The 26,369-nt window shown below is 35.7% G+C and overlaps 1 protein-coding gene and 1 non-coding gene across 2 annotated transcripts in view; both read right to left on the reverse strand.

The window, feature by feature from the left end:
- The window catches only part of LMLN (leishmanolysin like peptidase), an 89,359-nt gene that overhangs the window by 22,226 nt on the left and 40,764 nt on the right, over window positions 1-26,369 (reverse strand). Inside the window, exons 10-15 of the mRNA XM_012780410.3 lie at window positions 26,014-26,121; window positions 21,845-21,921; window positions 17,472-17,582; window positions 6,924-7,056; window positions 5,238-5,397; window positions 2,262-2,392 (exon numbers count right to left, since the gene is read on the reverse strand). Coding sequence (XP_012635864.2) covers window positions 2,262-2,392; window positions 5,238-5,397; window positions 6,924-7,056; window positions 17,472-17,582; window positions 21,845-21,921; window positions 26,014-26,121 — 720 coding nt within the window. The remainder of the gene's footprint in view (window positions 1-2,261; window positions 2,393-5,237; window positions 5,398-6,923; window positions 7,057-17,471; window positions 17,583-21,844; window positions 21,922-26,013; window positions 26,122-26,369) is intronic.
- LOC142875467 (small Cajal body-specific RNA 21) lies at window positions 4,727-4,865 on the reverse strand. Its single transcript, XR_012922821.1, has one exon.

The raw sequence follows: 26,369 nt of genomic DNA on the forward strand, positions 1-26,369 counted from the left end.
CTACTGTTAAAAAGAACACTGGATGTGGTGGCTAATGCCTGTAATCCTAGCACCCTGGGAGGGTGAGGACGGAAGATTGTTTGAAGGTCTGGAGTTTGATTCGAGACCAGCCTGAGTAAGAGCGAGATCCCACCTCTACAAAAAATAGAGGGTGTGAGTGGTAGCACGTGCCTGTATTCCCAGCTACTTGGGAGGCTGAGATAGGAGGATTGCTTGAGCCCAGGAGGTTGAAGGTGCAGTGAACTATAATGACACCACTGCATTCTTGCTAGGGTGACAGAGCAAGACTCTTGTTTCAAAAAAACAACAACATTGGGACAACTGGTAAAACTTGAACGAGGTCTGATATGGCCTTGAATATTTGTATCCTTTCCCTCTTCCATCTGTGATCTAGAAAGCTGGCCCTCACCAGACACTGAACATTCCAGTGCCCTGATCTTGGACTTCACAGCATGCAGAACTGTAAGAAATACATTTCTGTTGTTTATAAGCTACTCAGTTTGTGGTATTTTGTTATAGTAGCCTGAATGCACTAAGACACAGTATGAGACTTAGATGTATCAATGTTAATTTTCTGTGTTTTTAGTAATAGTGCAGTTATGTATGAGGATGTCTTTGTTTATAAGAAAGAGCATTAAGGTATTTAGGGCTGAAGGGGTAGCAAGTCAACTTGCACTGAAATGGCTCAGAAAACAAATTATATCAGTCTTGCAATTTTCCTGCCAAAATAAGAAAAAAAAAACCCTCAAAAGTAAAACAGCTAATTAATATGTTTAATTATTCATAAATCAAACATATTTTCTCCACATAAAAAGTGCTTACAACTAAATTAGCAAAATTATCTGACAACACTAGGTACAGGAAAACCAAGTAAACTCAATCTTTGCAGATGGTATTTAAATTTGTATAATTCCTTCACAGTTATGGGGGGGGGTTTGATAAAACATTAAAAGAGTCTGAAAAGGTCACACTCCTATTATAGTTGTCACTGTTCTAGTTTCATCCCCTTTCATATAATATTCTCAACTTATGGCAATTTATTTCAGAAAATAAATTTTAAAAAATAAAATATGTAAACATAAAAGCATTTTTAAATGGTAAAAAGGGAAAATAAACTCAGTATATAATAGGTAAGTGACTTTCCTAATTATAATATTTTAAAATGATGCAATGTTCCATCAATGTTACTAAGAACAGTAAATATTATTTTAGAAAAACTTGGAAACGGTGTTTCATCCCTTATAAGAAGTACTAAGTGAGGTTAGTAAAACAAAATTATGTAGTATGATCACAATTGGATCAAAAATATATATTTAGTCAATATAAACATCTTTAATAGAATTTATTGAACAGTGATTTGATAGATTACAGTTGTCAGATTACAGCTGGAAAATGTTTATTTCTGATTGTCTTTTGTAAGATTTAAAAGCTGATTTTATGTAAATCATATAGTGTATAAAATAGACCTCAATGAAGTTGTTACTAAAGAAAAAGTTAATTTTATAAGTAACTTTAAAAATAATAAATTTCCAATTACAAAAGTCCCTTTAGCTCTTGCAGCTGAAATGGCACAAGGAGTGCTTTTTCTTCATTTCTCAGGATCATACTCTCCACCCTGACATCCATTTGTGGGGTGTAGAGTATTAAGTTGGATTCTCAGAGAAATGATATAAACATAAAAAAATTAAAAACAGTTGGATGCTCCTAAGTTACAGAGTACCCGTATCTTGGTAAGTTCTTAATAAGGTGAAGCAGTCATCTAATATCAGATGTGCAAACAAGATAATTAAGAAAATTATATTTTGTACTCTTTGGATTTCTAATTTCAAAGGAAAAAACCTATCTATTATTAATTAGCAATTGATTTATTAATTCTTATAATTTGTGCATTCCTGAGAACTTTTGAAATAAAATTGCACATTTTTTCCATTACAAATATTTGTTCAATAATAAAATTACATATTTAACATTATTTCCTTAGAATATATGCCCAGAAATAAAACTGTTATAGAACCTACTGATATATAGCAACTACATACATTTTTAAACAAATGAAGAGAACCAATTTTTCTCAAAGAAATGACAATACTTTCACAAGACACGAGCATCCAAACTAATATTTACATAAATGAGTTATTAAATTATTGATCAGTAAATTAACTACATGAAAATATATAAAATATACTTTAAAATATAAAAACCATAAAAGAGAAAAAAATTACATAATATTTGATATAATTAATAACAAATATATAGTTTACCTGATAACATCCACTTCCCCAGTCTGGATAACTCAGCTTCCGCTCACACTTTTCCATGACAAATGCAGATTTCTGAATCAGACACACTGAATGAGGTCCATACTTTTCAGCACCATAGTTTTTAAGAATTTCTAAAGTAAATAAAAAAATTCTCCTCAAAAATTTATTTTTGGCTCAAAGAACACGCATTCCCTATTTATGATTAAAAGTTGCTTTAAAAATTAAATGTGTTTAATGGACATTTTAAATTTAAAAAAATTAAGATAAATAGGACTTCAAACTCAAACTGGGTTCTCAAGAAAGGGATTAGTGGGAGAAAATATATCAGAAGCAAGGGCTCAAAGTTATCTAGGTTAGATTTACAGAGGAACTGGCACTAAGAATTACTAGATCGCCAGGTGTGGTGGTGGCTGACGTCTATAATCCCAGCACTTTGGGAGGCAGGAAGATCACTTCAAGCCAGGAATTTGAGACCAGCCTGGGCAACACAGTGAGACCTTGGCTCTAAAAAAAAAAAACCACTAGTTACCAAGGTAAGAATCACCTTCACTGGTAGTCTAAATAGGAGTCACTTCCAAGTGACTCACGATAGGATGAGGCCAAATGATTTATATTATGGAAGCTCTTTTGGGATGTTGTAACTTGGAAAACTTTCTTGTGCCACCTCCTGAAAATCCATAAATAACATGCTTAGTCTCAGACTAGGCACAAACATGCAGAGGTACAGGGTGGAATTAAGGACCTCTAAATACCTGATGGAATGAAGCTCTTAAACCCTAGCAATAATTTGCTCTTGCTACACTCTATATAACAAACTTCATTTTTTTTTTTTTTTGAGACAGAGTCTCACTCTGTTGCCCAGGCTAGAGTGCCATGGTGTCAGCCTAGCTCACAGCAACCTAAGACTCCTGGGCTCAAGCAATCCTCCTTTCCTCAGCCTCCCGAGTAGCTGGGACTACAGGTATGCCACACCATGCCCAGCTAATTTCCTCTATATGTTTTTAGTTGTCCAGCTAATTTCTTTCTATTTTTTTAGTAGAGATGGGGTCTTGCTCTTGCTCAGGCTGGTCTTGAACTCCTGAGCTCAAATGATCGGCTTGCCTCAGCCTCCCAGAGTACTAGGATTATAGGTGTGAGCCACCATGCCTGGTCCAAACTTCATTTTTTTTTTAAAGCAGAGAGTTTTGAAATATTATAAAGTATTTTATATCAGTTATGATAAATATTAATTATGTAAGCTAATAAAGAAAATGTAAAACAGAATAAAACAGAACTCTATATTTCTTTTATTTATGAGTTTCAAAGTCTTGAGGCTGGGCACAGTGGCTCACACCTGTAATCCTAGCACTCTGGGAGGCTGACGGGGTCGGATCGCTTGAGGCCAGGAGTTTGAGGTTGCAGTGAGCTATGATGATGCCACTGCACTCTAGCCCAGGTGACAAATCGAGACTCTGTCTCAAAGACAAACAAATAAACTCCCAAAGTCTCCAAAAAGCATAGCAAACTATAATCCTCAGGCCAAATCCTGACACATCCATTCATTTACATATTGTCCATAAGTTCTTTCACATTATAAATGCAGAGTTGAATAGCTGCTACAGAGAATTTATGAACTGCAGGGGCTAAAATATTTATATTTACAAAAAAAGTTTGTCCTTTACAAGAAAAAGTTTGCTGACCCCAGCTCTAAAACAAAAAAATGTGATAGTATATCTGTGGCAAATATCCATAATTGACAGATCTGTCCATTTCCTTTGCTCTAACATGTAACTGCTGAATATCATAAGTCTTTAGGATGTTTATCAAACAGGTGAGTGACAGAAAAAATGACTGCAGAAATCTAGTTAAATCTGCCAGGTTTAAGAATAAAAGGTAAAAATATCACAGAAATTTAAAATTTAAATGACTTAGTCTGTAATAAAGTATAGAATGGGGAGTGAGGGACCAGTTAAAAATTCTGATGACCACAAAGACAAAAAGTGCTTATTGCTCTTTATTAGTATATCAGATGTGAGAATATTTCTGCTTACAAAAGCAGTTAGTATGAACTATAACTATTATTGCAGAATACCCAACTGCCATATTGTTTATTCCTTTCATGTTCTGTTCATTTATATGTATTAAAAGGAAATAAATAATATGACAATATATCTTACTAGTCATGGGACAACAATATTATCTTGTATCTTGAAGAGTGACATGTTACTTCTAAATTACATATTAATAAAATGCACACTCCCAAAGAGAGGAAAAACTAGGTCACCTAAGGTGTTTTAATAAAGAGTCCTGTGTTGGAGGATCTTGCACTGATACCAATTAACTGCATCATTTATTGTCTGTTCACTCATCTGTGAAATATACTACCCGCCCTAAGTCTCTCATAAAGTTTTTAATTTTTTTTTCCCCCATTGGTCAGCTCTTAATCCTTTTCACCAGCTCCTCCTGCCAGGTTATCGTGGCCAAGTAAATGTGAGGCTAGGACAGCCCAGGCGAAGCTCCTTACATAAACGCCTCTCCCCCAGAAAGGATGCCTGGCCCCTCTACTCTAGGCTCGGCTGAGGGGAGGTGGAGTAGGCTGAGTCCACCCCCCAGGAAACCAAGCCAGTCATAAAGTTTTTAGAAGAATAAAAAGAAATGATAAAAATGAAAGTGCTCTACAAATGAAAAGTACAATGCAGATGTATGGTATTACTAAAATATAGTGCACACATGCACATGTGTATCTGATAGCTAACAATCTTCTCTATATATCATGCATAGTTCTAAGCACTTACTGTATTAATTCACTTATCTCACAACAACTCTATGAAATAAACATTATTATCCCCATGGTACAGATGAAGAAACAGGCAAAATTAAGTAAACTGTAACATAAACTCAGTCTGGCTCCAACGTATGTGCCCTTAATTGCTATTTTATGCTGTTAATATATAATTTTAATATGTATATAACACTTCATTTCACTAGACTACTAACCTGGTTGATTTTCCAATATTCTACAATCTGAGCTGCGCTGATATTCACCACTTAAATGCCAACTGAATTCCTGACTGAATGGGCAATAGTCAGCAATTTCTACTGAACCACCGTAATAAGGCAAATCTTCTGCAGGTATTCCATTGAGTTCATCAAAGTACTACAAAAAATTATTGGGAAGACGAGAGAGTAAGAAACATTCTGTATAATTAAAATAAAGTACACAGGCAATTTATAGCAACATTCTAATACTGTATAATACAAGATATAAATGTGCCTTTCCTTATAAACCACACAAAGACTACAGTAACATATCACCTGAGGAGTATTTTGAGGTTGCTATAGTTTTAGAAATAAGCAGGATAAGTAAATTAGTCTATTTATTAAAATAACAAATTTGACTAGTGTTTTAAAAGAATGAAATAGAATTACACTGAGCAAAAGGAAGTTTTAAGAGTTGACAAAACAGGCAGGGCATGGTGGCTCACGCCTGTAATCCTAGCACTCTGGGAGGCCAAGGCGGGAGGATTGCTTGAGCTCAGGTGTTGGAGACCAGCCTGAGCAAGAGTGAGACCTCGTCTCTACTAAAAATAGAAAGAAATTAGACAAACAACTAAAAATAGAAAAAATTATCTGGGCATGGTGGCGCGTGCCTGTAGTCCCAGCTACCTGGGAGGCTGAGTCAGGAGGATTGCTTGAGCCCAGGAGTTTGAGCTTGCTGTGAGATAGGCTGATGCCACAGCACTCTAGCCCAAGCAAGAGAGTGAGACTCTGTCTCCAAAAAAAAAAAAGTAAGAAAGAAAGAAAGAAAGAGTTGACAAAACAAACTAATGTATAGAATTGAGACATTTTCAACATGTACTTTTCAAGTATTTTTAGGAGATTTAATTTATATGTTGTTTTGACAACTTGAAAAAGTAAAAATCTGAGAAAATGAGATATATATATATATAAAATACTCTGAACACCAAAGGAGGAAGGCACCAGATAAATTTAAAGATTTCACATTTTACATCATCTTACTGCATTTTATTACCATACCTAGAAATACAGTTGCCATCTTATGGTGTCTCAAGCACTCAGCAGGGTCATGAATATATATAGGAAGCTCACCATTTTAAATTAGCTTCTGAGACATCATTTCTGACTAAAGAATCCTTGTAAATGGCAGGTAAAGCTGAGGCTTTTAAGAGATAGCCATGGCAACAAGAAACTTAAAGGTCAAATCAGAGATTCAGGCTGGACATGTGGGACTATTTCCTTCATCTTTCAGATCCCATGAATCAAATCTTTTCTAAAGCAGAACTTCCAAGTCTTCTAATTAATTGGTTTAGAATACTTAAGTTATTTTCTTCAAAGAATTTTATTTTCTGTGTAAATTAGAGGAATTTAAAGACAACGACTGTGGAAACAATTAGAAAATATAAAGTTAAAAAATATATGAAAACAAATATGCTAAATATCTCTTGCTGTTATAACAAGGCATTGCTAGATATTAACTAATACTATTGATTAGCATATTAGTTTTAAAGAAATAGAGGAATTATTAAGTTTTTTCTAGCTTATGGAAGAAAAATGGGGTCTTATAAAATTTAAAAACTTAATAGAATTCACTCTTCTAATTCAAAATGGAGACTACTTTTTTAAAAAGTGGATTCCTAAAATTGTGCACCAAACAAGTGTTACCTGGTACTCTTGTGGTAAAGGTTTAGGAAACTTCTGCAAATTACAAACTGCAACTGCTCTCTGGTCCTGTCTGCAAGTTAGCTGCAATGGATTACTTCTGAGCGTGTCACAGTAAGGGTTCAGCATCTGTCTCCTGCACACAAAGATAAGCACCATGATATCAAATTTTAAAGAAAATGTTACAAGTCCATTTCAGAGTTCGTCTTCTCAGTTATAATTTCAATATATTTTAAGTCTACAATTAATTGCTGAATCAGCTTACAAAGTTATTTTTCACAGAATAAAAGGAAATGCTTAATGTAGATGAGGAAGATTAATGCTAGATCCATTCTAACATTATTTCAGTTATTAAATGAAATACTATTTACCTTTCTTGACTTTTGCCAGTAAAACTAAGTTCTGCAGACCTGCTTTGCATTTTTTCTTTTTCTTTTTTTTTTTTTTTCCTTTTTGAGGCAGAGTCTCACTTTGTTGCCCAGGCTAGAGTGCTGTGGCGTCAGCGTTGCTCACAGCAACTTCAAACTCCTGAGCTCAAAATCAATCTTTCTGCCTCAGCCTCCTGAGTAGCTGGGACTACAGGCATATGCCACCATGCCCAGCTAATTTTTTCTATGTATTTTTAGTTGGCCAATTAATTTCTTTCTATTTTTAGTAGAGACGGGGTCTCACTGTTGCTCAGGCTGGTATTGGACTCCTGACCTTGAGTGATCCACCCGCCTTGGCTTCCCAGAGTGCCAGGATTACAGGCGTGAGCCACCACACTGAGGTCTTGCTATGTTGCCCAGGCTGGTCTTGAACTCCTGGGCTAAAGCAAGCTTCCCACCTCAGCCACGTGAGTAGCTAGGATTATAGGCACATGCCACAGTGCCCAGCTTGCTTTGTGTTTTTAATGTCAACTAATGAAATTTCAAATCTTGGCCTAAAAAAATAAAAATATTCATAATTACAAATGGAGTCTCAGAAAGAGATGGAAGTGATGCTCCTTTGCTCTGTAGCAACAAAGAATGAAATTTTTTCAATTCCATAATATAGTTTAAGGAATCTTATTTGACAATTCATTAAATTAAAAACATTCACAAGGCAATCTTGTTTTCCTGTGCAAAATGAAGATTGTATGAATATTCCTAATTGTCACCAATTTGTTCTGTTGTCTGTTAAATCTAATCTTGGAAGTATAATTTGAAAAAAAGGGTTTTATAAATTCTCAAAAGACAACAGAATCTGTTGCACTGTCCTGTAAAACTAACCTTCAAACAAACCAGTAATTCCAGCCATACAACTGACAATTTGTAATATACAAATAATGTTAATGTCATAATAGTAATGTTATAAATGAAATCTCAGCATTCCTAAACAATAGAAATCCTATTAATACTGGTCTGCCAAATTGTAATAGGATCACTGGTGCTTTTCCTCTTCTCCCGCATGTTTGTTAAGGAAAAAAAGCTTTTATTAGATTTCTTATTTTAAAGAAGATTGATATTGGTCTTTAAATTAACATAGTATATCAATAATACTCTTTAGGGAATTACAGCTTCCTAAGATAAAACATGTAAAATATCTACCACAGTCTTCAGTAAACTTGAAGCAGCACAGTATAATAGGAAAGCAAAGGGTTTGAAGTCATCACACAGGTTTAGGTTCAAAGCACTAGCCACTTATTTGGTATTTACTTAACTTTCCTGAGCTTCAACTACAAAGCACTTAGTGCCTAGCAGATACAAGCTACTCAATAAATGTAATTTCTACTGCCCATACTATTTTTATAAAATCTTCATATAAAACAATTTTATAACTTCCCATGATAAAGTTTCCAATGAATATGACCAGTAGTTCTTACTCACTTTCTTGATATCATGAAACTCATTTCCTTTTTTCTCTAAAAGAGTACATTATATAATAAATTATAAAAAATTAGTTTTGGCTAAATGAATAAAGAAGAACAAAGAAGCTAAATGAGTGATATAAAATTCCAAAGATAGAGTTGTTCAAGATTTAGGGCTTACAAATTCTAGAACTAACAGAACTATCTGCAATGATAGAAATGTTCTGTATCTGCACTGTCCAATATGGTAGCCACTAACTATATACGGTTATTAACCACTTGAAAGGTCACTATAAAGAACTAAACTTTAAATTTTACTCAACTTTAATTAATTGAAATATAAATTTAAATAGCCCCATGTGGCTAGTGTTACTATACTGGAGAGTACAGATCTAGAGCCAATATTAATGTCAAATGAGCTAGGCAGAAGAGCTGGGTAATTTATCACTTTTAGTTGCTTCAGACATAGAAAGAACCTTATTTTGAATGTGCATAGATTCAAGTGATTCCTTCTCACACTGGTTTCCCAACTATGGAGGAGATAAAGTTCAAAACTTAAGCCCCTGTGCTCAAGAAGGGTTGCAGTGGAATCCCTAATATAACTCACAAATATAGCTAGACTGAGCCTACGGTACCAGAAGATGGCTTCTGTCCTGTAAATAATTCTGAACTTGAATACTTCACAAATGAGACATTGAATGTTTATGAAATGGGTCCACAAATTCAACTCCTGGGTGAAATCCTGCCCACAACCTGTTTTGTTGATTGCTTGTTTTCCCCACAACCTGTTTTTATAAATAAAATATCCTTGGAACATGGCCACATCTATTTGTTTTGTCTCTTGCTATGTAAAATGAGGGCTGAGTAGTTGTGACAGGGATTGTAACAACCCTCAAAGTCCAAAATATTTACTATATAATTGTAACAACCTTCAAAGCCCAAAATATTTACTATATGGCCCTTTACAAAAAAAAGTTTGTTAATACTGGCTTATGATTCAAAGAAGAGGACAGAATTCAGGGCCCCACAGTTTTAGTTTTTAAGAATGGGGAAGTAGAAGTCTCCTTTTGTTTTTGGTCTTAATGATCTTATAATTGGGACAAAAAGGGAAATAAACAGAGTTGTAGCTGTTAAAGGGGAGAAAAAACTCCTCTCTAAGCTCTTATAGCTGCCTTGCTATATACTTCCTTTAACACATTGGAACAGGGGTTCGCAAACTTTCTTGCAAACTGAAATCACATGGGATTCTCTTAAAACAATCAAACAAAACCCCACACACCAGTGCCTGGCTCCCACCCAAGACATGATGATTTAATTAGTATGGGGTGCAACTTGGACATGGAGATTTTTTAAAAAGCTCTCTAGACGATTTTAATGAGCAGGAAAATTTGGGAACCACTACACTGGCAGATAAAGTTGTAGTGTTAGAGTAAACTATTCCAAAGTCACTGCAGGTGCTTCATGAAACTGCTTACTAGTTAGCAGTAGTTTTCACATCAGTAAGATGTCAGACTCCTTAACAGAAACTATGAGTGATTTAAATTGCTTTGTGCCCTAACCCAGGTTAAAAAACAAACAAACAAAAAAGGATGAGAATAACATCTATAACACAAGAAGGACCTGTGGCTTCATGGACAAGGCAATGGACTTGGAGAGAAAAGTTAAGGCCCAGCTCTGTCCTTATCAGCTATATGACCTTGGGAAAACCATTTGTTTTGACCTTTTTACTTTATCAGTAAAAGGAAGATACTAGTGCTTACTACTTTGGATTTTCCCTTTTAGGAATGATGAAATTATATACTGTTTGAAAGTTCTAATAATCATAAAATGCCAAATAAGTGGAATAATTCATCATCACAATTATTATTCTAAAGCACTGGTTCCTAAATGCAAGTCCATAAACTGAATGGATCACAATATCCTGGAGAAATTTAAAAAAAATAATATAAAAATAAAAATATAAGTCCCATTTCTAATTCCTGGAAGGTGGAGTAAACATACTTTTTCCTATTCCTCCCTTTAAGTACAACTAAAATCTCTGGACATTATAAATAAAACAAACATAAGAAGACTTTGAAAGGTAGAGAGAAAGCAGACTAGGTAGAGACTTCAGGACTCAAAGACTGATATGGTGGTGAATTTTCTCAACAGTTGATAGAAAAACTAGGCAAGAAATCAGCAAGGATACAGAATGACTTAACACAACCATCAACCAACAGGACATAATCGACATTTATACAACACTCCATCCAACAACAGCAGAGAATACACATTCTTTTCAAGTGCACATGGAACATTTATCAAGACAGATCATATCTTGGGCCATAAAACAAACCTCAGCAAATTTAAAAGAATTCAAATCTTAGAGTACATTCTCCACTACAACTCAACAAAAAAGGATAACAGGAAAAGTTCCAAATACTTGGAAACTAAACAACACACTTTTAAATAATTCATGGGTCAAAGAAAAAGTCTCAAAGGAAATTTTTAAAAAATACGTTGAATTGAATGAAAATAAAAAATATTTAAATCTGTGGGACAAAGTTAAAGAAATGCTGAAAGGAAAATATACAGCACTAATTACACACATTAGAAAAAGAAATGTCTTAAATTGGAAATCTCAAATCTAGAGAAAAGAGAAAACCCAAAAATAAACAGAAGGAAGAATATAATGAGGCACAGAAATCAATGAATTTGAAAACAGAAAAATAGAAGACATCAATGAAACAAAACACTGGTTCTGTAAGATTAATAAAATTAACAAACCTCTAGAAAGAAACAAAGAGAAGATGTAAATCAGGATTGAAATATCACTACAGCCCAACGGATATCAAAAGGCTAATAAGGGAATACCATAGCAACTCTGTACACATAACTTTGATAACTTAGACAAAAGGGACCAATTCCTCAAAAAACATATATTAACACAATTTATCCAATATGAAACAGATAATATGAATAGCCCTATACTGTTATAGGAGTTTAATTCATAATAATTCACAATTTAAAAACTCCCAAAAGAGAAATCTCCAGGCCCAGATCACCAATTCTACAGAATCTCTTCTATAAAATAGAAGGGGAGGAAATACTTCCCAATTCATTTTATGAAGCTAGTATTACTCTGATACAAAAACCAGACAAAGATAGTACAAAAAAGAAAACTAATTTTCTTTTCAAGAAAAATTATCAGGGATAAAGAGAGGAATTTAAAAAACGACAAAGGAGTCAGTACTCCAAGAAAACATAACAATCCTTCATGTGTATGCAACTAACAGTGAAGTCTCAAAATATGTGAGGCAAAAACTGAGAAAACTGCAAAGACAAACAGATGAATCCACTATTATAGCTGGAGACTTTAATACCCCTCTATCAGAAATAGATCCAGCAGGCAGAAAATCAGTAAGGACAGAGTTGAACCCAAAAGCACCATTAATAAACTGTATATAACTGACTCTACAGACTACTTCATCCAAAAACAGCAGATTATATATTTTTTTCAAGCTCACATGGAACATTCACCAAGACAGACCACATTCTGGACCACAAAACACATCTTGACAAATTTAAAAGAAGAAAAATCATACATCATCTGCTCTCAGACAACAATAGAATTTAACTAGAAACCAATAACAGAAAGATAGCTGCGAAATCCCACAATACACAGACATTAAACAAAACACTTCTGAATAATATATAAGTCAAAGAACAAATTTCAAAGGAAACTTCAAAATATATTCAACTAAATGAAAATGTAAATAGAGCATGAGATAAACACCTTGTTATATACTGTGATTGATTTCTTCAGAGTATTAAATAATTTAACATCAAGCCAATATTTAAGTATGACAGGGAAGCCCATTATTTTCTTATTTAGTGATAATTATTACTATTTTATACATTTGCTTTTCAAAATGTGTTAGATTTTAATAAGATAAAGTTTAACTGACATAATACAACTGTTGTGATAGCCCTATCTATTAACTAAAGGTAAAATAATTGGGGAAGAAAAATGAAACTACAGATCAATATTCCTAATGAATAGACACAAAAATCTATAACAAAATATCAGTACTAGAATTCAGCAATATAGAGAATTACATACTATGACCAAGTAGGATTTATTCCAAGGATACAGGCTGATTTAATATTTGAAAATCGATATAATTTTATCCGATAATTTTTCTTGAAAAATCACATGATTATGTAGATCAACTAGAGCAGAAGAATCATTTAACAAAAGTCATCTTACTCGAGGGGGGAGGGGAGGCGTGGGCAATATAAGTAACCTTAACACTTGTACCCCCATAATACGCTAAAATAAAATAAAAATAAAAATTAAAAAAAAACAAAAACAAAAACCAAAAATCAACATCTGTTCATGATAAAAACTCTCAGGAAAACAGAAATAGAAGGAAACTTTCTCAACCTGATAAAGAGTATCTTCTAAAAAATCTACATATTTAGGCCGGGGGCGGTGGCTCACGCCTGTAATCCTAGCACTTTGGGAGGCCGAGGTGGGCGGATTGCTCAAGGTCAGGAGTTCAAAACCAGCCTGAGTGAGACCCCATCTCTACTAAAAATATAAACAGAAATTAATTGGCCAAGTAAAAATAAATATACAAAAAATTAGCCAGGCATGGTGGCGCATGCCTGTAGCTCCAGCTACTTGGGAGCCTGAGGCAGTAGGATCACTTGAGCTGAGGAGTTTGAGGTTGCTGTGAGCGAGGCTGATGCCATGGCACTCACTCTAGCCTGGGCAGCAAAGTGAGACTCTGTCTCAAAAAAAAAAAAAAAAAAAAAAAAATCTACATATATGTAATGATGTAAGACTGTTCTCTCCCCATGGTATTCATAATTGGAAAACTCAATATAGTAAAGATGTTAATTCTTCCCAAACTGATACACAGGTTTAATGCAATTCCTAGCAAAACCCCAGAAAGATTTTTTTTATAGATATAGATAAGATTACTGTAAATTTGTATCAGAAGGCAAAGGAAGCAAACTAGTCAAAACAAATTTGAAAAAAAAATACAGTAGGATGAGTCTACCCAATGCCAAGACTACTTACATAGTTACACTAATCAAGGACTGTATGTTATTGGTGGAGGGATATACAAATGGATCAATGGAACAGAATGGAGAACCCAGAAATAGACCCACACAAATATACCCAACTGATTGTTTTGGGCAAGGTACGAAAGCAGTGTAATGGAGGAAAGATAGCCTTTTCAACAAATGGTGCTGGGCAGGCATAGTGGCTCATGCCTGTAATTCTAGCACTCTGGGAGGCTGAGGCGGGCAGATCCTTTTGAGGTCAGGAGTTCAAGACCAGCCTGAGCAAGAGTGAGATCCTGTCTCTACTACAAACAGAAAAATTAGCTGGGCATGGTAGCCTGTGCCTGTAATCCTAGCTACTTGGGAGGCCAAGGCAGGTGAATCGCTTGAACCTAGGAGTTTGGGGTTGTTGTGAGCTAGGCTGATGCCACAGCACTCTAGCCCAGGTGACAGAGTGAGACTCCCTCTCAAAAAAAACAAAACAAAACCAAAAAACAAATGGTGCCAGAACATTTGGACATCCATATACAAATATGAATCTTGATCCAAGTCTCCCATCTTACACAAAACTTAACTCAAAATGGATCATGGACTTAAACATAAAGCATAAAGTTAGGCTGGGCACAGTGGCTCATGCCTGTAATCCTAGCATTTTGAGAGGCTGAGGGAGGAGAATCACTTGAAGCCTGGAGTTTGAGACCAGCCTGAGCAATGTAGCAAGACTCTGTCTCACAAAGTGTTAAAATTAGCCAGGCATAGTGATGCCCCCATAGTCCTAGCTTCTCAGGCAGCTGAGGCAGGAGGATCACTTGAGCTCAGGAGTTTGAGATTGCAATGAGCTATGACGATGCCACTGAATTCTAGACTCTATCCTGAGTAACAGAGTGAGAGCCTGTCTCAAAAAACAAAACAAAACAAACACACAAAATTATAAAACTTTTGGAAAAAATATAAGAAAAACTTCAGGATCTGGAGCTTTGGAAAGAGTTCTTAGACTTGACATTAAAGACATAATTAATAAAATGACAAATTGATCATCTGGAATTCAAAACTAAAAACATTTGTTCTATAAAAGTATAAAAAGACAAGCCACAGATTAGAAGAAAATATTTGCAAACCACATATCTGACAAAGGACTGGTATCTAGACTATACAAATAACTCTCAAAACTCAACAGTAAAAAACAATCTAATTAGAAAACTGGCTTAAGACACAAAGAGACAATTCACTAAAATGGATATACAGATAGCAAATAAGCTTCAGCATCATTTGCCATTAGGGAAATGCAAACTAAAACCACAATAAAATATTAATAGTACTATGCTACTATCAGAATAGATAAAATAAAAAATTGTGACAACACCAAATGCTGGCAAAGATGTGGAAAATTATATCACTTATACATTGCTGGCAGGAACATAAAATGGCACATCTTTTTTTTTTTTTTTAGCCAGAGATAGCAGTGGAGAATTTTTTTTTTTTTTTTTTTACGATGGGGTTTTGCTTTGTTTCCCTGGGTGAAGTGCAGTGGCATGATCATAGCTCACTGCAGCCTTGATCTCCTGAGCTCAAGCAAGCCTCCTGCCTTAGCCTCCTGAGTAGCTGGGACTACAGGCACACACTACCATGTCCATCTAAACTACAAACATTTTAAAAAACAGCTTGGCAGTTTCTTATAAAACTAAACCTGCAACTACCAGCAATTGCAATCTTGGGCATTTATCATGGAGAAATGAAGATCTGTTTATGTAAAAAACTGTAATACAAATATTTATAGCTAAATGTTTATTCATAATAGCCAAAAACTGGAAATCACTCAGATGTCCTTCAATATGTGAATGTTTAAACAAACTGTGGTATATCCATACCATGGAATGTTATCTAGCCATAAAAAGATTCAAATTATTGATATATACAACAACCTGGGTGAATCTATAGAGAATTATGTGAGTAAAAAAAGCCAATTCCCAAAGTTTACATACACTACAAATCCATTTATATAACATTTTGAAATGACAAAATCACAGAACTGGAGAACAGATTAGTAGTTTCCAGGGGTTAAAAAGGAGCTGGAGAGGGATGGATGTGGCTATGGCTATAAATGGGCAACATAAGGGATCTTTGTGGTGATAGAAATGTTCTATATCTGATGGTATTAATGTCAATATTCTGGTTGTGATATTGTACTATAGTTTTGCAAGATGCTATCTATCATGGAAATTGGATAAAGAGGACTTTATTTATATATTGTTTATATATTTATGTATATTTAACTTTTTATTTTGAGATCATTGTAAAAAATATACAGCAATCCCATGTACTGTTTAAATATATATATATTATAATTGTCCTTCAGAATCTGTGGGTTTTGCACCTGTGGAATCAAACAACTGCAATTAAAAATGTCTGGGGGCCGGGCGTGGTGGCTCACGCCTGTAATCCTAGCTCTCTGGGAGGCCGAGGCGGGCGGATCGTTTGAGCTCAGGAGTTCGAAACCAATCTGAGCAAGAGCGAGACCCCGTCTCTACTATAAATAGAAAGAAATTAATTGGCCAACTGATATGTATATAAAAAATTAGCCGGGCATGGTGGCGCATGCCTGTAGTCCCAGCTACTCGGGAGGCTGAGGCAGAAGGATCGCTCGAGCCCAGGAGTTTGAGGTTGCTGTGAGCTAGGCTGACGCCACGGCACTCACTCTAGCCTGGACAACAAAGCGAGACTCTGTCTCAAAAAAAAAAAAAAAAAAAAAAATGTCTGGGGAAAAAATGATGGTTGCATCTGTACTAAATAAACATGTACAAATCTTTTTTTTTCTTGTCATTATTCCCTAAACAATATAGTATAACAACTATTTACATGGTATTTACATTGTATGTTATTATAAATAATCTAGAGGTGATTTAAAGTACACAGGTTATATGAAAATACATTTTACATAAGGGTCTTGAGTATCTGTGGATTTTGGAATCCACAGGGGGTCCTGGAACCAATCCCCTACAGATACTGTAGAATGACTGTATGTATGTGTATTTTCAGATGTACATATATTTCCCTCCATCAAAAAGATACATACTCTGTATTTTATAAGTTTGCTAGGTGATTATGATATGCATCTGGGGTTGAGAACAACTTTTCAAAAATACCTTTGTGTTTTTTTGATATAGAATCAACATTTTCATCTATGTTTATATGTGCATTTTCTGGAGAAAACAATAAGAATGATAGTATGCAAAAAGTTTGCAAAAACTTCACGGGCCCAGTTCTGTCCCTCGCAGCCTTCTAGGCCTGTGTCTCAGGGTAGTTTCCTAAATGTAAGAACGTGTTCTGTAATTCTGGCAATGATACCCAATAAAATAAGCCACCTAATATGCAAAAAAAAAAAAAAAAAGTTTGCAAAATATATATTTATAAATTATAAGCTAAATAGAAATTATTCATGGCTCTGGCCCCATCACTGTGGATTCTTTGAGTATAAAATTCAGAACAATATTGCAGCTACTCTTATTTTAATATTATTACCAAGCACTTGTCAATGGTTTTCTACACATTTTGAAATTCAACTGCTCAGACCACATTTTGACAATCGTTAACATTTTAGGTTTAGGATAAAGAACAAAATCAGAAATGAATTGTGTAACCAGTGATCTTGTAAGGAAATGCATTCTTACTTTTGTCTCTGTTGATCAATCCAGAATTTACAGCTCTTTCTGACAAAGTCACAGCCCATTCCTCGGCCCCAGTCTAACTTCTCAGCCATGCTGTAATTTGCTTTATACCAGCTGTGGAAATAATTCAAACAAAGTACTTTTTATTACTGTCTTTTTTTTTTTTTTTTTTGAGCCAGAGTCTCGTTTTGTTGCCTAGGCTAGAGTGAGTGCCGTGGTGTCAGCCTAGCTCACAGCAACCACAATCTCCTGGGCTCAAGCAATCCTGCTGCCTCAGCCTCCCAAGTAGCTGGGACTACAGCCATGCGCCACCATGCCCGGCTAATTTTTTCTATATATGTTAGTTGGCCAATGAATTTCTTTCTATTTTATAGTAGAGATGGGGTCTCGCTCTTAGGCTGGTTTTGCACTCTTGACCTCAAGGGATCCGCCCGCCTCAGCCTCCCAGAGAGCTAGGATTACAGGCGTGCCACGCCCGTTTTTTTGTTTTTGTTTTTTGTTTTTTTTTTTTTAGAGACAGTCTTGCTCTGTTGCCCAGGCTGGAGTGCAGTGGCATGATCAGAGCTCACTGTAACCTCCAACTCCTGCGCTCAAGTGAACATTTTGCCTCAGCCTCCTAAGTAGCTAGGACTACAGGCATGCACAACTAATTTTCAATTTTTTTTTAGAGACAGAGTCTTGCTATGTTGCTCAGGTTGGTCTTGAACTCCTGGCCTCAAGCAATCCTGTTGCCTCAGCTTCCCAAAGCACTTGGATTACAAGCATAAGCCACCATGCCTGGCTGGGGGGAAAGAGTTATAATGGTAATAAAAGGAATCCAGTGTGTTTTTGTTTCTTTTCAAAAATATGAATCCTAACTTGGTCCACTGAAAAGTATTAGAAGTAATTACAACTCAGTAACACTGAACATAGTGCCTAGACTGTGGTTTCTAAGCACTATTCTCCATTAAAAGGAACCTTGAAAGATGCACCTTGAAAGATTAGCTGATGCCCAGATCTAAGACTCAGCATGCTATTCAGCCCGCTATATTCTGCCATACCAGAAAGCAAGAAAGCTATCAAAAACTAATGAGTTTTGTCAAAAGGACTCAGGAGACAACCAAGAAAAAGATTCCTCTTGGCTAATGATAGGGCAATATGAGCATTAAAAAAAGAATGAATCCAACTGTCTGATACATGAAAAGGTATGACTTCATAGTACTTAAAAAGAAAAAATGAGCCTGTCTCATAAAAAATATATATATAATTGGACATCACTGAGAATACCTAAGGAACAAACTCTATTTTAAAAACTGGCAATTAGCTGGGCGCGGTGGCTCACGCCTGTAATCCTAGCTCTCTGGGAGGCCGAGACGGGCGGATTGCTCAAGGTCAGGAGTTCAAAACCAGCCTGAGCAAGAGCGAGACCTCGTCTCTACTATAAATAGAAAGAAATTAATTGGCCAACTAATATATAGAGAAAAAAAAAAAATTAGCCGGGCATGGTGGCGCATGCCTGTAGTCCCAGCTACTCGGGAGGCTGAGGCAGAAGGATCGCTTGAGCCCAGGAGTTTGAGGTTGCTGTGAGCTAGGCTGACGCCACGGCACTCACTCTAGCCTGGGCAACAAGTGAGACTCTGTCTCAAAAAAAAAAAAAAAAAAAACTGGCAATTAGAAGGAAAGAATTAACCACTTATCAATAGTGTTACAAACTATATTTCAAGGTTAGTAAATAGCCCTGGTTTAATGAGAGAAAATACTTTACAGAATTCCAGTTAGTGAAAATGGAAAGAACAGTAGAATTAGAAAAGTACCATTATGTAATCCATCTTTCATTAATTGATTAGGGAAACAAACATTAATGGATGAAAAAATTAGACAAAGGATTGGTGGAGAATTTTAAAATGGAGGTATTAGGGAGTAATCATTTGAATCTATTAATTAACCACAGCATCCAAATAGTGGGAATATAATATTATATGCACTCAATATCACCTATGAAGTAATCTTGCAAACAAACAAAAAAGCTATACCTGAATCTAATCAAGCATCTAGAACAAACTTCTATTTGTAAGAAATACTGGGAATTGCAGGACAAAGGAATACATAAGCAAATCTGGAATTTGGGACATTCTATTGGACAATTAACCTGGTTCTACTGTAAATCAATGGCATGAAAAAAAAGTGGGGGATGTTTTGTAGGGACTGCTCTAGATTAAAAGACTTTAGAGATGTAACAACTAATCAGGATCTTATTTGGATCCTGATTTAAACAAACCAGTTGTAAAAAGAGAGATAAAGGGGATACATGATTATGAACTGGGTAGAAGATATTAGGAAATTATTATTGGTTATTAGTATTGTGGTTACATTAAAAAATATCCATACTTTTGAAAGACTCATGCTATAGTATACAGGGGTGAAATAACTTGATATCTGTGATTTGAAACATAAGAAAGAAAGAATGTTGCAAACACGACAATATCTTGATTACTGCTGAATCAGGTTATGGGTATAATGGGGTTCATTGTATATACACATTGTTTTATACATATATTTTGTAAATATTGGTAAATTTCAAAAAAAATATTTAAAATAATATCCCCAAGAAAGTGAATTCCATCCGGACTTTGAAACTTTGTTATCACTTACAGAAAGCAGTGTTTAATCTCAAGGCATTGCACATTAATGACTTTTTAGAATACTACTTTCTACATCCTAAAGGTATGAAAGTGACCCTCAGGCCGGGCTTGTGTGGCTCCAGAGTGCCTGGAATCCCCTCTCCCTCAGGCATGGCTCTGCCTCCCAAATGACAGAGACATGGTTAGCATGATTTCTAAACCTCTTTAATTTCCTGCCTCCACCTACAAAATGACTTGCATTCTCACTCTTATTCTTTCTTCCTGAATTAGTGGACAGAGTATAGTATCTTTCTTCCCATTCAAGCTAATTCTCTTTTGGCTCTCTGGATCTCACTCATCTTATATTCTCAGGGACAAAACTATGTTAATAATGTCCTTTCTTACCTATATCTTCCTCTCTCATTTAAGCAGCTCAGCTTAAGAATGTCTCAGTCTCTCTCATTTTTTATTGAAACTGTTCTCAGGGTCAACAGTGACCCCTGTACTTTTAAATCTTTATACCTCTTTGGCCACCCTCCCTCAGCCCAAAGTTAAGGCTAGGTCAACAATTTCCATGGTTTTAATACCACGTGTAGGCCGGGCACGGTGTGAGCCTAGCACTCTGGGAGGCTGATGCGGGAGGATTGCTACAGGTCACGAGTTCGAAACCAACCTGAGCAAGAGTGAGACCCCGTCAATACTATAAATAGAAAGAAACTAATTGGCCAGATAATATATATAGACAAAATTAGCCAGGCATGGTGGCACATGCCTGTAGTCCCAGCTACTCGGGAGGCTAAGGCAGGAGGATTGCTTGAGCCCAGGAGTTTGAGGTTGCTGTGAGCTAGGCTGACGCCACGGCACTCACTATAGCCCGGGCAACAAAGTGAGACTCTGTCTCAAAATAATAATAATAATACCTCTATCACTAATTTTTAAATTTGATTCTATTTTCAAATTTTCCCTCAGGCTATCCTAGAGAGAGCTAGAGGCAATAATGCTTCTACTAAAGCAGCTCTGATTTTATATGTTTGGTATGTAGGGGTTCTGTAAAAGATTTCATTTAAAAACAGTATTTTACTGCTTTACCAGAAAGTTCTACTGCTTTAAAAACACCATTTTGTCACCAATTTAATTCACCAATTATGTTACCAATTTAATTTACAATTTTATAAATCATTTAATCTTTCCTTCGTATTAGCATAGTATCTGCTTATTAGAAGATAAATTTCATAGTATCAGGAGATTTGTTCTATTCATTACTATATCTCAGGGCCTCACACATTTATGGAATGAATGAATAGAGCTGGTGTATATAATGGACAGCTAACTGTTTACAAGATTCAAAGAAATCAGTCCACCTCAGCCAGATGTGGTGGCTCACCCCTATAATCCTAGCACTCTGGAAGGCCAACGAAGGAGGATCTCTTCAGGTCAACAGTTCGAGACCAGCCTGAGTAAAAGCAAGACCCATCTCTATTAAAAGTAGAAAAAAATTAGCTGGACATGGTGGCACACGCCTGTAGTGCTACCTATTCATGAGGCTGAGGCAGGAAGACTGAGCCCAGGAGTTTGAGGTTGCAGGGAACTATGATGATGCCACTGGCGCTTTGGCCAAGACGACAGAGTAACACTCTGCCTCAAAAAAAAATAAATAAATAAAAAAGAATAAGTACATTTTGCTTCAGTGTAAAATGTTAGCATTTTCTTTAAGCTATAATCTTCACATTCATTTGATTTTAATAAACAATTTATGTAATATTCTTACAGTCTTACCCAGTGTCCTCCATTAATGCCAGAGTGATTCGAGAGAGGACTCGGTTCTGGGTGTGAGAACCAGTCATTGCTTCATTCTGAAAACCACCAAGAGATTTTAATTAGAAGACTTGACTCTTTGCAACTTCCAATTTCTGTGATTCCTGTGATGTATATTTAAAATGTTTCAAGTGTGAGCTGACAAAATATTTACTTAAAAATGGTGAAATACATAAACCTTCTTTAAAATGACTAGACTGAAACTTAAAATGAAATCTATTTTCTGCTTCAAATATCTCCATTGTGGATGACTTCCCTGGAATGGTAGGCAACTGACATTGAGAACTGTGATGAAAATGAAGATAAATATATATGGAAACACAAATACTGTAAAAATATTACACTTTCCAGGCAAAGTCAAGTGGGTGGTTGAGATAGATACCCAGATAATATGAGGTGTGGGCGAAAATACTTGCCTGAATTATACAGAAAATCCTTTCATAACCCTCAACTTTATGATCACCGAAATATACATTAATATGCAAAATAAGTATGACAGAATCATGGGATCAAAGGATTTACATGAGGGACCTAAAATATCATCAAGGTGTACTATCTACCCAATATTTTAATTCATACCATAAAAGTCCTACCAGGAGGCCACCTAATGGTAAAGACTTTAGTGCCTCATAATAGAGTATATTTCTGTTGGGAAAATATGATTGAGGAATTAATGAAATGTGGCTCATAAGATCATTATTTTATCATATAACCCAATATTACTATATTAAAGACAGAACCAGGAGTTTGCAGGGTTTTGCCCTGAAGGAATGTATGGACTCAATGGTTCACTTATTAGAGGCTGCTATCATGGGAAAGCTCTCAAATCTCCGGTAGGGATGTTTTCCAGGAAGGCTTCCCGGTATCTCAAAATCTGTGAGCTTCCCTGTGTCTTGAAAGACAAGACAAGGCAAATATGGTCCACAGGATAGGAGCCAGAGACAATGAGTACACTTTGCCCAGAGATACGCCCTGGTGGTTATATGCAACCTGTTTTATAGATATGGGCTTTCTGCTCTCTCCTGTCTGTCTACCTTTAAGTCCACCATAACTAATCAAAGAAATATTGAGTCACTATACCTCTTTTGTTTTACCTCTGTTAATTGACAACTACCTCTTAGAACCTAGAAGATAGCCCCTGAAATACTTTGTACCTGTTTGTTCAACTAGATAGAAGCCCCTTGAGAGGACTTTTGACCCAGTACCTGTATCCCCTAGCAACTGCATTCCCTGATATGCAAATATGTTACTCTGACAATTGGTAATTGATATCTGTGATTATAAAAACCTGTATGAATCTAACCATATGGCTGGCGTTTATGGAGATACATCAGTCTCCTGGGTACTCCCTGCTGTGTTATATCTGATCTTTTTATATATATAAAACTATAAACTATACCTTAGTCTCCGTGTCTTTTTTTTTTTTTTTTTTGAGACAGAGTCTTACTTTGTTGCCCGGGCTAGAGTGAGTGCTGTGGCATCAGCCTAGCTCATAGCAACCTCAAACTCCTGGGTTCAAGCAATTCTCCTGTCTCAGCCTCCCGAGTAGCTGGGAGTACAGGCATGCACCACCATGCCCAGCTAATTTTTTCTATATATATTATTTGGCCAATTAATTTCTTTCTATTTATAGCAGAGATGGGGTCTCACTCTTGTTCAGGTTGGTTTCAAACTCCTGGGCTCAAACAATCTGCCCGCCTCGGCCACCCAGAGAGCTAGGATTACAGGCATGAGCCACTGCGCCCGGCCTCTGTGTATTCTTTTATTTCTCTCTGTTGCCTATCAAGTTCCTTATCCTCTGTGGTGACCCCTATCTTAGGGACTTGGCTCTGTGGGAAGAAGTAGCTAATCTCCTTGGGGGCCTGCCTCAAATACTCTCGCCCCACATATTTCATCTTTGGACAGTTCTGATTATTCATCGAATCTGAGATTGAACAGTGGATGGTCATCTCAGGTACTTTGATACCATCCTTTTTTTAAAAAATAGTTCATGCCAGGTGCAGGGGCATGTGCTTATAGTCCCAGGTACTCGGGAGGCTAAGGTGAGAGGACCACTTGAGCCCAGGAGTTTGAGGCCAGCCTGTGAAACACAGTGAGAACATCATCTCCAAAAATAAATAAATAAATAAATAATAAAATAAAATAAAAAATAGTTCAAGACACAGTTGATTTAAGAGAAAGGAAGAAGTTAATGAAAGTACTATTTTCAAATCTTCTACTGAAAAGTAAATAAATTTTCACTTCTGGCAATCTACAATTTTCTAAAGAGAATCACTTGAGAAAATTTCTTGAGGAAAATAAAGAAACCAAAATTCCCATGGGAAGAATAAGTATATATGTCTTCCATAAGTTTCCATCACTGTACTTTGTGGTTAGTTGCCTTGATAAGAACAGTAAACAAACATTAATTTCATTCTTTTCATAATTTTACTAAGTTTGGTTTACTAACTTTAGTTACATGATGTATGTAAGCTGCATCTAATTATCTAAGCAGATCTCTAAAACTAAAAATATATATACACTTTGACCCAGTAATTACACTTCTAAGGATTTATTCTTTCTCTTTCTATATAAACAAATTTGACCTTGGGTTAACTTTCTAGATCTGTTCCCCTAGAAACCTAATAAAGGTGGAATGTCATCTGTATTACCAGGCAATAACACATAAAGAAAAAAGACCTCCTGATATGCCTCTGGACTTAAGATTACTGTAAAAGATATTCATACAGTTTGGGACTTCCCTTGTGCAGTGACTCTTGTGGGTATGGCCCTTATAAGGTTCTGGAAGTTATATCCATGGAACTGTTAAAAAAGCTATTAGTTCCTATTTGTGACATTTTACTTCTAAGCCAGGCTGGTTCTCCCATCCATCTGCTGTGGTCTTGTCTTCCTGTCCTGGAGCTGCAGAAGAAGGGAAAGAGGCAAAGATGCTCCATTCCTCTGTGGAGCACAAGAGAAATATCTGACTCTGCTGTGCCAGAATGCTGTGTATTCTTTCTAATATGCCTCTAAGGAAATCCTCTTTCAATACTGCTTGTTTAGGTCTTCTAAGTTTATTTAGTTGATTAACTCTAAGAAGACCAACTGAAACACTACTCCTAGAAGGTAATGTATCACAGATATGAGTTGTTCATTATATTTTTTTAAACATTTGAAACATAGTTATTCATTAACAAAGGACTGTTATGTTATATTCATTTAATACAATACTATGTTGCTATTAAAAAATAAGTAGATCTAAGTATATAGCCTATTCTTCGAAAGCATGTATATCTGCATATGTGAATGAGCTCACATAGATTGGTAAATAAAGGAATGACATCAATACAACATGGAATCATGTTGGTTCACAATGATTTTTTCCCTGAATGTTAACATTCTGTGATGAGGCAACAGCAGTTAAATACAAAGTACACCAAGATAGCTGAACATAGCAACAGAGGACCGCTGTTCTATGTATTATGCCTGTTCACTCCATCTTCTTTCTCTTGGCTCAATAAAGCCACAGGTTCTGCCTGGAAGTGTTTATTGCATAATTCTCTTGAATCTTTATACATTTTACCCTTGTCTCCATTACTTGGATTTAAACTTCCCTATCCAGTTACCACTACTTATTTTTGTCATTATTGCTGTTTTGTTAAAGATAAAGAAATAGAATATAGGATTTTATTTATTGAAATTTGATGTCTTATAAAACTGAGCTAGTAGTTTTATTAGAAGTTACTGCTTTTGTTAGTGCTCTCATTACTTGTTTTTCCCACAAGTCTTGTTATTTTTAGTGTCTAATTTTGAAGAGGATTTTTAGGAAAGCATACACTGCCTTATAGCAGAAGCACTTGTACTGCCTTGCATAGATATCTAAGTTATATCATTAAGTGAAAAAAGCTGCATGAATGTACAAACTCATAAAAAAAAATTCCACGCATGTGTGTATATATATATTATATGTATATAATATTTATGAAAGGATATACCAAAAGAGTGATTACATCTGTAAAGCAGATCTGGAGAGCTGAAGGGGAAAGGGAACTTTTAATTTTTTACTTTATAACGAGTTTAACTTTTTATAATGAGTATGAATTACTTTTATTAAGTAAAAAGAATCTAGTAAAATTTAAAAATGAACTGACCTCTAATAATCGTTTTTCCCAATGGTTGAGCTCAGTGCCCATACCACCTTGATTTTCAAGTTCCATTCCCTCCAGAACTGGACAGTTAAAATGTTTTCGTGCTTCATCCTAAGAATCAGAAAAAAATATAAATCCCACAAAAGTACCATAAGATAATGAAAAACTCTTTATCACATGGATATAATTAAGTTGACTGAAAAATTTCTTTGGTGAGGAAAGAACTTCTTTTTTTTTTTTTTTTTTTTATTTTATTTTTTTTTAAGACAGAGTCTCGCTTTGTGAGTGCCGTGGCGTCAGGCTAGCTCACAGCAACCTCAAACTCCTGGGCTTGAGCGATCCTTCTGCCTCAGCCTCCC

The sequence above is a fragment of the Microcebus murinus genome, chromosome 1, assembly GCF_040939455.1.
Source record: "Microcebus murinus isolate Inina chromosome 1, M.murinus_Inina_mat1.0, whole genome shotgun sequence".
Lineage (NCBI taxonomy): Eukaryota > Metazoa > Chordata > Mammalia > Primates > Cheirogaleidae > Microcebus > Microcebus murinus.